Source organism: Pelodiscus sinensis, chromosome 2, assembly GCF_049634645.1.
Source record: "Pelodiscus sinensis isolate JC-2024 chromosome 2, ASM4963464v1, whole genome shotgun sequence".
Lineage (NCBI taxonomy): Eukaryota > Metazoa > Chordata > Testudines > Trionychidae > Pelodiscus > Pelodiscus sinensis.
In genome coordinates, this window is record NC_134712.1 from 85,103,610 (window position 1) to 85,116,377 (window position 12,768).

Sequence of the window (12,768 nt, forward strand, 5' to 3'; positions counted from 1 at the left end):
CCCAATCCTTTGGAGAATTTATTATTGGTCTTAGATTTTTTTTGTTGTGGCTTAGAAAAACTATCTGCATCTTTTTGAGTTGAAGTTTCCAATTTCAGTGCATTCAAATGAGAGTAGTGGATTTTTCAGTGGAGGGTATCGTACTTTTTCCTTCAAGAAATTTCTTTAATAAGTCTCCCATACTGTGAAATTTAAATCTAGTCATCTGCAGGCTGTGTGTGTTTGAGGGTTTTTTTTTTTGAACCTCTGAGGTTTTTAACTTTGATTAGAAAAAGTTATCTTCATTTTGACTGTAGTTTCAAACAGATTGGTCAGATGATCCATTTGAACACCACCTTCATACCTAGTTTTATTCTGCATAAAGCAGAGGTGGCCTTGAACATTCTTCCTTTTTTCTTAGAAGCCTTTTCTCCCAGATTCATCTAGCTAGGAGATAAATCTTGTACAGACTAAGGATGGTAAGAGGTAGGTAATCCACTAACACGATTAGTCGATAAGGGAAGGTTTCCTCAGTCCTGGCTCTCACCAGGTCCAGGAAAGGAGCTATCCCCCACTGTGGCTCTTCAGTTTAAATGTAGTAAGTGCCAGGTGCACAGGCAGCCTGGCGCTTACTACATTTAAAATTCAGAGTTGCAGTGGGGCTAGCTCCCGGACCCAGCATGAGCCAGGCTTGCTCAGTCCCAGCTCACCCTGGGTCTAACAGCCCCTGGCCGCAGACGAGTCCCAGAGGGGAGCTGGGACCCCCTCGTGGACAGGGGCTGCTGCTGGAGCAGCCTTTGTTCATGGCAGCCAGGGCTGGCCACAGACAGGGGCTGCTGCCAGAGCAGCCTTTGCCCGTGACCAGCCTGGACCCGCTGTGGGCAGAGGTTGCTTCACGGCAGCCTCCCCTGCTCTCACCGCAGTATTAGAGGCAGCAGTGCGGAGGCGATTCTGGGGGGAAACCCACCTCCTTCCAGCACCAGCTCCTTCTCCCCCCCGCTTGCTGCCTCTGATACAGGTATGTCTACACTACCAAGTTTTGTTGACAGCATTATGTCAACACCCAAAAGTGAACCAAACATAAATCTCCAGAGGGTGTTCACACTTGCTCCCTCTGTCGACAGATCATGTTCACATGGGTGCACCATCATCAACCGTGTGAACGTTGCATTGTGGGTATGTACCCCACAGTTCAGTGTTGTGGGAAGGCAGAGATGGTCCCTGTGCATCTTGAGTTCTCCCATAGCCTCTGCAGCTGCTGGGAGCAGCACAGCATCATGAGTAGCTCTGAGAGCTCTCTGTATGAGAAATATCAAAGTACTAGAGTAATCTGTCCTCCCTCTCTCGGCAGCAGCAGTGTGCCTGCTGCTGTGTTCCTAATGCAGAGCAGAACAGGAACTTTCTAATGATTTGTTCTTTGTTCCCCAAAAAGAGCAGCTCACTCAGCTGTCAAATACTTTCCAGTGTTTTGAAAGGGGAGGGGTGCATCCTGCAGAGCCATCAAGGCAGACATTGTGGGATACTGGCGGAAGCCAGTTCTGTCAACAAAAGAAACAGCAGCTGGCTCTTTGTCGACAATAAAGATAGGAGAAAAGAAAAGAAAAAAAAAAGCTTTCGTGAGGGGTAGAAGATTTTTGTTGCCCAAACTGTTTTTTTTTTTTTTTTTTTCCTGGAGAAACTGTGTTTTGTTTGTTGTTGTTGTTTTTGTTTTTCCAGCAAAACTCACGTTGCAATGTGAACGCTTTCACTGTTTTGTTGCCAGTTTTTGGTAACAAAACTTGTTAGTGTAGACATACCCCTAGATATTTCCAAAAACTATAGTGCAAAAGGATTCCATGTCTTCTCTGTGCGTAAGTACATTCTGTCATGAACATAAAAAAAAAAAAGGCATTGTCAGAGAAAATCTGTCCAAGTAGGTTTTGTTGACTTTGTCCATTTTTCCAAAGACTGTCCCTTACTGTGTTTGGCTCTTTATTACAACAAAGATGATAAATAGAATTGTACCATCTTCCTCGTATAAAGTTATGCCTACAATGATCCCAAAAGTTTCAAATTTGTGTATTTGAAGAGTGCAGAAAGTATAATTTTACCTGTAAATGTTACTTTTAGATACAACTCCAATCTAAAAGTTTTTCTAGATTTGCTAACACCTTCAAAATGTTACTTATGCGTTTAATAAAATCATAGAATCATAGAGTTGAAAGAGGCTTCAGGAGGTGATGGAGTCCAACCCCCGTCAAAGCAGGACCATCCCCAACTAACTCATCACAATCTTTAAAAATAAATAAAATAGATAAAAATCTTTCAAAATACATACGTTTCACAATTTTCTCTCTCTCTAAGGTGAGGAGATACATTTTTTTTTTTTCAAAACTATCATTACTGTATTCAGTTCTGTGTCATATTGTTCAGTATTAGATAGATATATATCTTTTTAATATGATTCTTATGGTATAAGAAGGTCAATCAAGTGAGTTGTGATCAAAGGATGCCCAGTTTATTTTATCATTCCTTTAGTACTGTTCCTGTACTGAGCAGTCAAGGAGTTGATAGTGCAACAGCCCATCAGTCCCAGATTCAGATATTTAAATAACAAACAACTTTTAGAAGTAAAATTCTACTTTTTATTCCCGTTTTTTAACATTTTTAAATGTTTCTAGTAAGAACATACCTTTTTCTATATTTCAGCAATGGTACGTTGCTTTAATAGTTAAATATGTAAGTCAGTATTTTAATCACCACTGTTTTAATAAGTGTATTATTTTCTGTACACTATTCTTTTATATACAAATATTGCTTAGTATATTTTTTGTTTCTATCAGAGCAAGGACAAGATTGCATCATACAGCAAAACTCCAAAAGTGGATAGGAATGATGTGGGAAAGGAGATGAAAGAAAAGTCTTCCATGAAACGTAAACTTCCTTTTACTATTAGTCCATCCAGAAATGAAGATCGAAATTCAGACACAGGTAGAACATTTTATTTCCTTAGCTAATCTTTGTTGCTGAAGCACATCCTGGTTATAAATATTTTATGTTATGGTAGTGAGTTAAATACAAGGGATACCAACTAATTATAGATGCATTTGCTTGCTTGTTTCTGATTGACAGATCTCAGTCCTACCTTATAGGCTTTCATCCCAAAGGCACTTACCGAGAACTTGCATGCTAGCACAGTTCTTCTCACCTACTTTTCCAAACAATACTCCAAACTCATCCTTCTTGTACTTTTATTTTAGTCATAAATCTGCCTTCATTGTTATCTGTAAATTTCCATTTGCTCACAAAAGATTGATGAAAAGACAGAGGTTTACATGCCATTATTGAAATAATAGCTCCTCTGCCTTTCGTAGGCTCATTTTGTCCTCCTTTGTGGAAAGCACCAGAAAGGCTAAGTTCATAGAACTGACTAGTCTTAAATCAACCCTGGAAAGAAACTTTTCCTACAGTATATAATCTTCTGTATGACATACTCAAGCATAGAATAAATTTCTTCATGATTCCATGATCTTTCTTAACATAGCTGTTTTTGAATAAAGAGAGGAAGTATTAGGAGACGTGCTTCCACCCCTAACCTACAGTATTTTAATTTCACTGAACATAACTCTAGTTCAGGGGTAGGGAATCTAAGGCCAGATGCCGGGGGGCCCTGGCTTGCCTGGATCTGGCCCTCGAGGCTCAGGGCTCTCCCACCAGCATTGGGGAGCCCGCACTGGTGCTCCAGTCTCCCCAACCCCAATTTGTTTTTATTGTCAACATAAAACAGTACAGTCATACCAGTTTGAATGATTTTGGTCATTTATTTCAAAACACCTGTTAGCAAATAGTTAGCAAATATGCCTTAATATAGACAATAATAGAAGTCAGGATTTTTTTTACATAAATTCCTTACTTGGCATATTATTACAGAACTCTGAATAATAATTGCCTTAAACTGTAATACAGAACCATATTTACCACAGCCTTCAGAAGCAGTGCAAAGATTTGGGAATCAGGGGTAATGGAGGAGCTGAGGGAGAGGAAAGTAACTGCTGGCAAGGAGCCTTAGTGTAAACTTGGAGGGTTGTTGGCTATAGGTGGGAAAAGTATGGGAAAGGATTTTTTGGGGCGGTGGGGGAAGGATTGTTAAGGAGCTCGTCCTATGGGAACCTTAACTGATCCCTAGTCTCTCTTTTCCAGTCAGGCACATCTGCTCCTGTCCTTGTGTGCGACCTTACATCCCTGTCCACATATGTCCCTCCACTACTGTATAGCTACTTCCTCCATCACCATGTGGCCCTGCACTCCTTTCATACCCCCTGTGGCCCTGTACCTCCACTCCTATTCAGTCCCAGCCCATCTCCTCTCCCCTCACAACCCTTGTGAGCTCCTGTCTCCCCATAATTTCTGTCTACTGACTTGGCCCAACAGGCAGTGTGAAGAAGGTAGGCTGTTTTTCTTTCCTACCTGACCAGCTGCTGCCCTTTTCTACTGCTATCACTCCCTCTGGTGAGCAAAAGGTGAAACTGCAGCAAATTTCCAGCAGAAGCTTTTTTCTGTTCAAAAAATTAAAAATATGTGTGGCTCATTAATTGCATGCACATGGTACAGAATTCTCCCAGGTGTAACTATACCATGGTCTTAAAGAGAAAGCTGAAGAAATGGGTAAGGTAGGCACTTGGTTTCTTATTTAGCTTTACCACAACAAGTTTACTATCAGGGCTCTTTGGATTTTACTGTAATATTGATAGTTGTTTTGTGTATTAGAAATTATTAGTTGCTATTATCACACTTTATCATACTTTCTTTTCAGGGGAATTCTATTTGGAGTTTTAGTTTTGGACTTCTAGATTGGACAAAAATATATTTTTCTTACGTGTTAGTAGGTATTCTGTAATTCAAGCCTCCCAATCCAGAGCCAGTCATTCACTTAGAACAGCGTTTCCCAAACTATGGGCCGTGGCCCAGTACTGGGCCACAGGAAAAAAATACTGGGCCTCAGCATGCCTGGTGACTGCCGGCAGGGCTGGCCTTAGGTCAATTCGGGCCCCGCACCCCTGAACCCGGAAGTGCTGGCGAGTTACAGAAGTGGGGGTTCTGCTCCACCAATATGTGAAGCTGGGTCTCCCTTCTTCCCCCCCCCCCCCCCGGCTTTGCCTGGAGTGGGAGCGGGCCCGGGCCCCTCCCGCGTATTGTCCCACACCGCCCCCAGAGCGTCCCTGCCGTGCGCAGCTCCTCCTCACCGCCTGCTGCTGCCCATGTGCAGCGAGGACGCCCGGGTGTGACGTAATGTCACAGCCGAGGATTTTAAAACTCTTCGGAGGCATGTGGCAGGGCCACGCTGGCTCCGGGTTCGGCCTCCGGGGCCTGAGCGTGGTCTCCGGCCCCGCAGAGTAGAAAGCAGGGAATGGGAATGGCCTGGGCAGCGGCAGGGAGGAGAGGAGAGGAGAGGAGAGGTGGCGGTGGCGGGCTTGGGCGGAGGCAAGGAGGAGGCGGTGGCGGGTGGAGTGGAAGGAGAAGGGGCTTGGGTGGCGGGAGGGGAAGGCACCAAGGGACAGCGTGCAGGAGAGAGAGACAAAGCATGAGTTAGTCCGACCTGGGGATTCTGTTGTCCCCCCACACACTCACCCCCTTCGAGTAGTTGCAAACTGTCTGGCTGGAAGACACACTCATGCAGCCTGAGCACATTTACCAGCCAGGCAGTTCGAAACTACAAACTGATAGATCTAGTATTAAAACTTACCTAATGAGAAAATACCAGAAAATATGTCTGGTATTTTCTCAGTTTGTTTTTTATGTGTTTATATTTTTGGGCTGCAAAAAGCAGTACTGAAAAAAAAAAAAGAGTTCTAACTAAAGTAAAATGTTTGGGAAACCCTGGTCTAACCAGCTTTCTGTCTCTTACAGTCCATTTATCCAATCCATATTCCTTAACTTGCTGCAAGAATATTGTGGGTGACCATATCAAAAGCTTTGCTAAAGCTGGCACTGGGGGTTTTGGGAGGACCAGAAACAACTTATTTGAATATTCATCATTTGCTAATGAATATGCAAATGAACATTACCGGTCTTCCAAAAGTTTGTGAATGGATTTACTGGTCCCTGTGTCAAAAAAGTTTGGGAACCCCTGACTTAGAATATTTCAATTTTTCTTCTGGTAATCTGAGGATGAACAGACATAACTGTTCTTGTATGAATGCTTCTGTTTCTTTGAGTTTTTTGCCTTGATTAACAGGCAGAAAGGTGATTTAGTTATTTAACTAGCAATAACTTTCTCAAAAGTAGGAAAATGTTCATTTTGTTGCCTACCATGAATAACGTGGTGTGGGTTTTTGCTTTTAAATTCTTTACATGGTTGATTGCAGTTCTTGTTCTTGTTGTGTTTGTTGTGTTTGTTTGTTTGTTTGAAGAATTAGTCTTTGGGGTCTCTTTACCTCTCCTCAAAGCCTCGTTTTCCAAACCTTTTATTATTTGTTCGTAACAATAACTTTCTTGTTTTCTCTCTCTTTTTTTAAATGTGGTGCCCAAAATAATAATATTTCAGTTGAGGCTTAATCAGTATCAACTGTAGCTTGTTTTTCAGTTTCAGATCTAAAGCTCTGCTGCTGCAGTCGTTTATGTACATACCACAGTTTATACCCCCTGAGCAGTCCCTTTGAAGTCAGTGGGACTACTTGCTTTAAATACTTATACAGATGCTTAATTTTGAGGATTGGGCATTAGGTGTTGTGTTTTTTTAAAGTTAACTGTTAATTTGTTTTTGGTGGCTTCAGTTTGTTTTTTTATAAATGAAAATAAGTGTCTATCCAAGGCTTTCCTAGTTCAATGTCCACAAGAACCCATATATATTTCTCTGTAGTATACTTCCTAATCAGTATTTCCTTCATATTTATGCTTCACCATTCTATATTTATTCATTTGACTTCTCCTTCGTACATTAAATCATGATATGTTTTGCTTTAAAATCATTTTATGATTTAGAGAATTTGCTGGGATTATACTGGTATAAACCTGACATCTCTATTAGTTTAAGTCCATCACAGTTTTTTTATTAACCACATTAAAGGACTTTGTTCTCTTATGTAATTTATAGTAAAGACACTTCTCACTTCTGCATGATTTGTAAACATTAATTTCCTCTCAGTACTAACCCATAACTTACTTTCACACAGACCTATTAACTAGTTTTGTTTCTGATTTTGTTCTTGTATTGAGACATGTACTCATATTTCTCATTTTACCTTACGGGACTTTTTGCATGGGATCATGTGATACTAAAGCTCTGATATGCTAGTCATACTGCATGTCCTTTATCCACTAATGTTGTTGCGTTACCTAAGAAGCATTTTGCTTAGTGTGGCATGATTTGTTTTTGAAAAGCCCATGTTGTATATTATTTTCCTAAATTTTTTAGAGATTGACTTGTTTTGCATTGGGACATAATCTGTCTACCATAAATTACCCAAAAGAATTACCAGTGGTTGCTAGCACTTCGGTATGAATTTCATCAGGCCATGATCATTTAAGTGCAGAAAAGCATCTTAGAACATTGCTCTCATATATATATATTATTAATTTTTAATTGTCTTTAAAGATGTTAAGAGGGTTACAGCAAAAGAAAATATTAAATGGATTCCATCCAACCAAATTGTGCCCAAAATTGTGAGGTTGTTTTTAAAATTTTTACAAAACAAAAAGTCTGTTGCAGAGGAAAGATCATAGGACTGGAAGGGACCTCTCAAGAGGTAATCTAGTCCATTCTTTTGCACTCATGGCAGGACGTAAGTATTATCTAGACCAGTGATTCTGAAAACTGTTCTGCAAAATCACTTTCAGAAACACATTAACCGGCCGCCCCAGTTTGTTTATTTACTGGAGCCGCGGCCATGGAGCCTCACGGCTCCCATTGGCTCCGTTTCGTCCTTTGCAGCCAAGGAGAGCTGCAGGAAGTGGCGTCGGCTGCCTCGGTTTGGCCACAGTACCCGTAAATAAACAAACCGGGGCGGCCGGTTAATATGTTTCTAAAAGTGATTTCGCAGAACACTTGGATAAACACTGATCTAGACCATGTTTGACAGGTGTTTGTCTGGCCTGCTCTCTAAAATCTCCAATGATGGCAATTCCACAATCTGCCTAGGCAATTTATTCCAGTAGTTAACCGCCCTGATGGTAAAGAAGTATTTTTTTCTAATGTCCAGCCTAAACCTTCTTGGCTGAAATTTAAGCTCATTGTTTCTTGTTCTAGCCCCAGGGGTTAAGAAGAACACTTTTTCTCCCATCTCCTTGTAACAACCTTTTATGTACTCAAAAACTGTTACCATGTTTCCTCGCAGATGGAAATTCCTTTATATATGCTTTCTAATGCTATCATCATGGATGGTGGATATAAGAGGCAGGGGAAGGTAATGCCTTCCCAAACGGAGAGGTATGGGCCCGCCCTCACTCCTACTTAGCCTCAGCCCAGCTCCCAGGTTTCAGCTGTGCTAAGGATGGGGCAGTGTACCCTCCCTGTGCTCTGGGACCTGGGAGACACACATGGGAGCCTTGAGGCCTGCTGCTGTGGTGACCGGGGGTGCGAGGGTGGCCTGCCCCTCCGATAGAGGGTGGGCTTGGCTTCCTGTGTGGGTGGGGTCTCGGGCACGAGGTGCAGGGTTGAGGGCTTACCTTCCCCAACTGTACATTCATCCATGGCTATCACTGTACTATTGTACTAGTACAGAGAACCTGAAAGTGAAATTGACCAAGAATTCAATATAAATAGAAGGAAACCTGACTTGTCTGGGTTATATTGTCCCCGCAGTGAAATGTAAAAAGTAAACAACAATATATTGAAAGAGAAGTTAGATTTTTAAAACATAACTTTTAAGGGTCTAGGATATTATAAATGAAATTTGTTAGTTCAGATATATTTTCAAAATTTCACATTTAAACGTACACTGTCCCTATTAATAAGAGAATTTCACTTCAGATTTAATCTTTATAAATAAATTAAATACACAAATTGTGAATACAATAATATCCTGAGGTTAAAAAAGCAAGAATATTTTAACTCAAGGTTTCCATAATGCATTTTACTAAGCCTTTTCTGCCTATTGCAGTATATTGTACAGGGAGCTCTGTGTTGAGATCTTAGAGCAGTGAGTGGTTTTACATATCATATTTGTTGCTAGGATTGGCTTTTGCATGATTCAGGGGTCCTGATCATTAATCAGAAATTTTCTGTGGATTTGTGTGATTATTGATTAAAAGCTATGGAAAAACTACTCCATGAGTCTTTGACTAAATATCTAGAGATTTTTTAAATAGTGTGTCAGAGTTTCTCTTTTGTATACCATACTTCTCTCCTCATGTTTCCCTCCACCCTTTTTCTCCTGTGTCTTCTCATTCTGTAGATTCAGATCCAGGACATACACATGAAAACTGGGGGGAGAGATTAATACCTTCTTACAGGACATATTCAGGTAAATGGCTTATTAGGTGCGCCTGCTGTAGTTCAGGGGCTTTTTGTTAACATTATTGTTATTTTCAGTGTTTCTTGACTATTTAGAGTTATTTTAAAACACAGTATGAATTTTAGAAGAAAAGTGGATAAAGAAATGTTTCCTGAATGACAAAAGAATGACTGGAAATACATTAAATTATGTTCATTTAGGTTATCTGATTGATACTTTTCATATCCAAGGATCCCTAAGTGCAACTATTTAACAGCATTCTGCAATGTTAAACAGTTAGGAAAGGAATATACCATTTGCTGAATATAAAGTGATGATGAACATAGGCAAAATAAAAAAGAATAGAAAATGTACAGTATACTGCATTTGCAAACATACAAGACAGAATTTTAAAGTGTGTCCAACTATAGCGGTATTGGCTGTGGCATGTTATTTTGCCAAGTTGAAGATTTTAAAAGCAACATTGAGGTATAATTCTGAAATTAAAGTTAAATATTTAAAACTGTTTTGTAGAACAAGAAACATGGGTAATTAGTAAGCATTTATTCACACAAATCATGCCAGACAAACTAGAGCACTTTGTTTTGATAGAATTAATTTATTAGTGGATGAAGAGTAAATAATCCATGCAACCTCTTCATAGTTGAAACCAAAGATCCAGTATAGGTTTTATTCTGATTCCCTCACCTGAACTTTCTTACTCTTAATAGGAGCTAGATAATGGTATGAATTTTTTGTATTATTATTTTTGAGGTGTTGATCACTTTTTCTGGATTCCAGAATTCTGAGGTACATAGTTTAGAAATTGCAAGCCTTCAAAAATTAAAGTTTCCAACAACAATCTCCTTCTCAATTACAATAAAAATTCAGGGCTATAATTTTTTTATGCTTAGAACAGTTTTCATTAGGGCTGTCAAGCAATTAAAAAAATGAATCTCGATTAATTGCATGTGCTGCCCCTTTGAAACGCTGCGACGGAGCTTCAAAGGGGCAGCGCTGCGGATGCCCAGGATCAGCTAGAGTCCCCAGCTGACCCCGGACTCCGTACCCACCGGATCCCTGGCTCCACGTTCCTGCCCCTTTGAAGTACTGCTCCGGCTCCTCAAAGGGGCAGTGCAATGCACAGTCGGGAATCAGCTCCGCATTCCACTGCCCCTTTGAGGCTCTGGGGTGGCACTTCAAAGGGGCAGCGCAGCATTAACACCTGCGATTAACTCGTTAATTTTTTAACACATTAATCCTGCCCTGCATTAATCACAAGCGTTAACGCAGATAAATTGACAGCCCTAGTTTTGATTTAAAATGTTTTTGAAATGTAAAACAAAAGTATGTTTATATTGTTCAACAAGGAATTAATGAGACAGTTCTTAGTTGCTTCTCTTTTCCTTGGAGAGCATTAAGTCTATAGAAACTGTGGGAACATCAGGCTTTGCAGGGAGGCAGCAGCAGGAGGGGGAACTTACAATGGTGAATGACGTGTGGGTCAGGCAGAAGAAGGATTTGTTACAGATCTATGACTGAAAAGAAGGGAGGTGAAAGGAAGAGGGTATAAGCAGAAAGGGGACTACTTGGAGATAAGAGGAAGTGGATGCAAATAGTAAAGGAACTGCAGGGAGCAAAGGAGGGAGTATTGCAGAGGACTAGAGGAGTATGGAGTATTATGCTTCTAGGTTGCTAAACCACGTGAAAGTTTTCCATTTAATGTATCACCATATGACAACAATTACATAACCCAGATCAATAGGGCTTTTGCTTTATGTGAACAGTTTGCTCTTTTAGTACACTTTCAATTTACCTTCTGTATGTTACTAGTGTGTACTAATAATGTTTCCTCCATCTTTAAGATTTTTGTATCCAGGGACTACAGACTTCTTGAAAGCTTTTATGAAAAAAAGATGTGAGGAAATGGAAGAATGAGATTGTACCAATACAAAGTCTTTTTTCCAAATTTAAGATGTCCGCAGCCAAAGTCTGCAAACTTCTTATATCCCTTAGATAAAATCATTGTTTTTAAAATAAAGCATTTTATTATCAGCGTAGGTTGATTTAAATCATGTTTAAACTTGGTGATTTAAATATTTTTTATCAAGCAGGGAATGTAGAATTAAATAATAGTTTTCAATCTTGTTTTGCATTTGTATTTTTTAATTTGCCCTCATACGAGAGTTTGATTCTCATTGGCAGGTAACCATTAAAGACTATTGATATGTAACTAAATAGAGCATTTATGCTAAATTTAGTACTACTTTTTGCTAAACCAAAGGACACACTAGATCTATATATAGACCAGGTAGGTGAAGTAATATCTTTTGTTGAAGTAATATCTTGTGTTGGTCTCTCTCTCTCACCAATAGAAGTTGGCACATTAAAAGATATTACCTCTCCCACCATATATCTCTAATATCCTGGAACCGATATGGCTACAACATCACTGCATATATCTAAGCACATTTATTTAACCAGTTACAGCTTAACATATATTCAGATTCTTAATTTTTATATTATGTTAGAGAATGTGAATGATTCCTTTTTTGTTCGTAAATTCTGAATACATTTTACTTAATTGTGTCAAGTTGCATTTGGATGGAAATCTTAATTCAATTAATGCATGAAATTGCATTTTAAAATTGATTTTAGTTAAATAAAACTAAGCAACTCCAGTTGTCCCCTACACACACACACCCTCCTCCCTCCTTCCCCCTCCCCCCCTTCCTTGTCATCAGGCTTAGTTTAAACAATATACTTATTGGAAGGGATATGCATGAGAAATAATTCTGATTTAAAAAAAAAAAACCCAGCAAATCGTGTGTTACTCCCATGTCTGTAAAGCTCTGGTGAAGCCACTTCTATAATATGTTCATCCATGTCAGAAGAAAATGAACAAAATAGATGGAATTTGAAGAGGACAGACAAAAAGACACAGAGCGAAGTTTTAAAATTGGCGCACATATAGTATTAGATTCTACATTCATATTTAGGGACTTCAAAAAATGCAGCTTATATTGAAATGAGTGGGCATTTTTAGGTACTCAGCACCTTCAGAAGTCAAGCTGTTTATTTTGGCTCTGAGTTTTGAAATCATTGACCATAAATATTCAATAACTCTGCTAAATGTTAAAACAAGATGAAGTGAGTTTTACCCATGAAAGCTTATGCCCTAATTAAACCTGTTAGGCTACATCTAGACTGCAAGTTTCTTTTGTAAGAAGCTTTTCCAGAAGAGATCTTCTGGAAAAACATTTTTCAAAAGAGAGCATCAATACAGCAAAAGCTCAACGAAAAAGAGATCCGCTTTTTCGAAAGATAGCGTCCACATTGATTGGATGCTATCTTGCATTTCAATTGTGATTACTGCGAA

General features: G+C 39.6%; 1 protein-coding gene across 3 annotated transcripts in view; it reads left to right on the plus strand.

Moving 5' to 3' along the window:
• Positions 1–12,768, plus strand: part of ANKRD12 (ankyrin repeat domain 12) — a 133,912-nt gene that overhangs the window by 70,323 nt on the left and 50,821 nt on the right. For 2 of the 3 annotated variants that reach the window (XM_075920968.1, XM_006117461.4), the window contains exons 3-4: positions 2,802–2,949; positions 9,351–9,419. In XM_075920968.1, coding sequence (XP_075777083.1) covers positions 2,802–2,949; positions 9,351–9,419 — 217 coding nt within the window. The remainder of the gene's footprint in view (positions 1–2,801; positions 2,950–9,350; positions 9,420–12,768) is intronic. The other variant, XM_014570674.3, reaches the window with a different exon arrangement.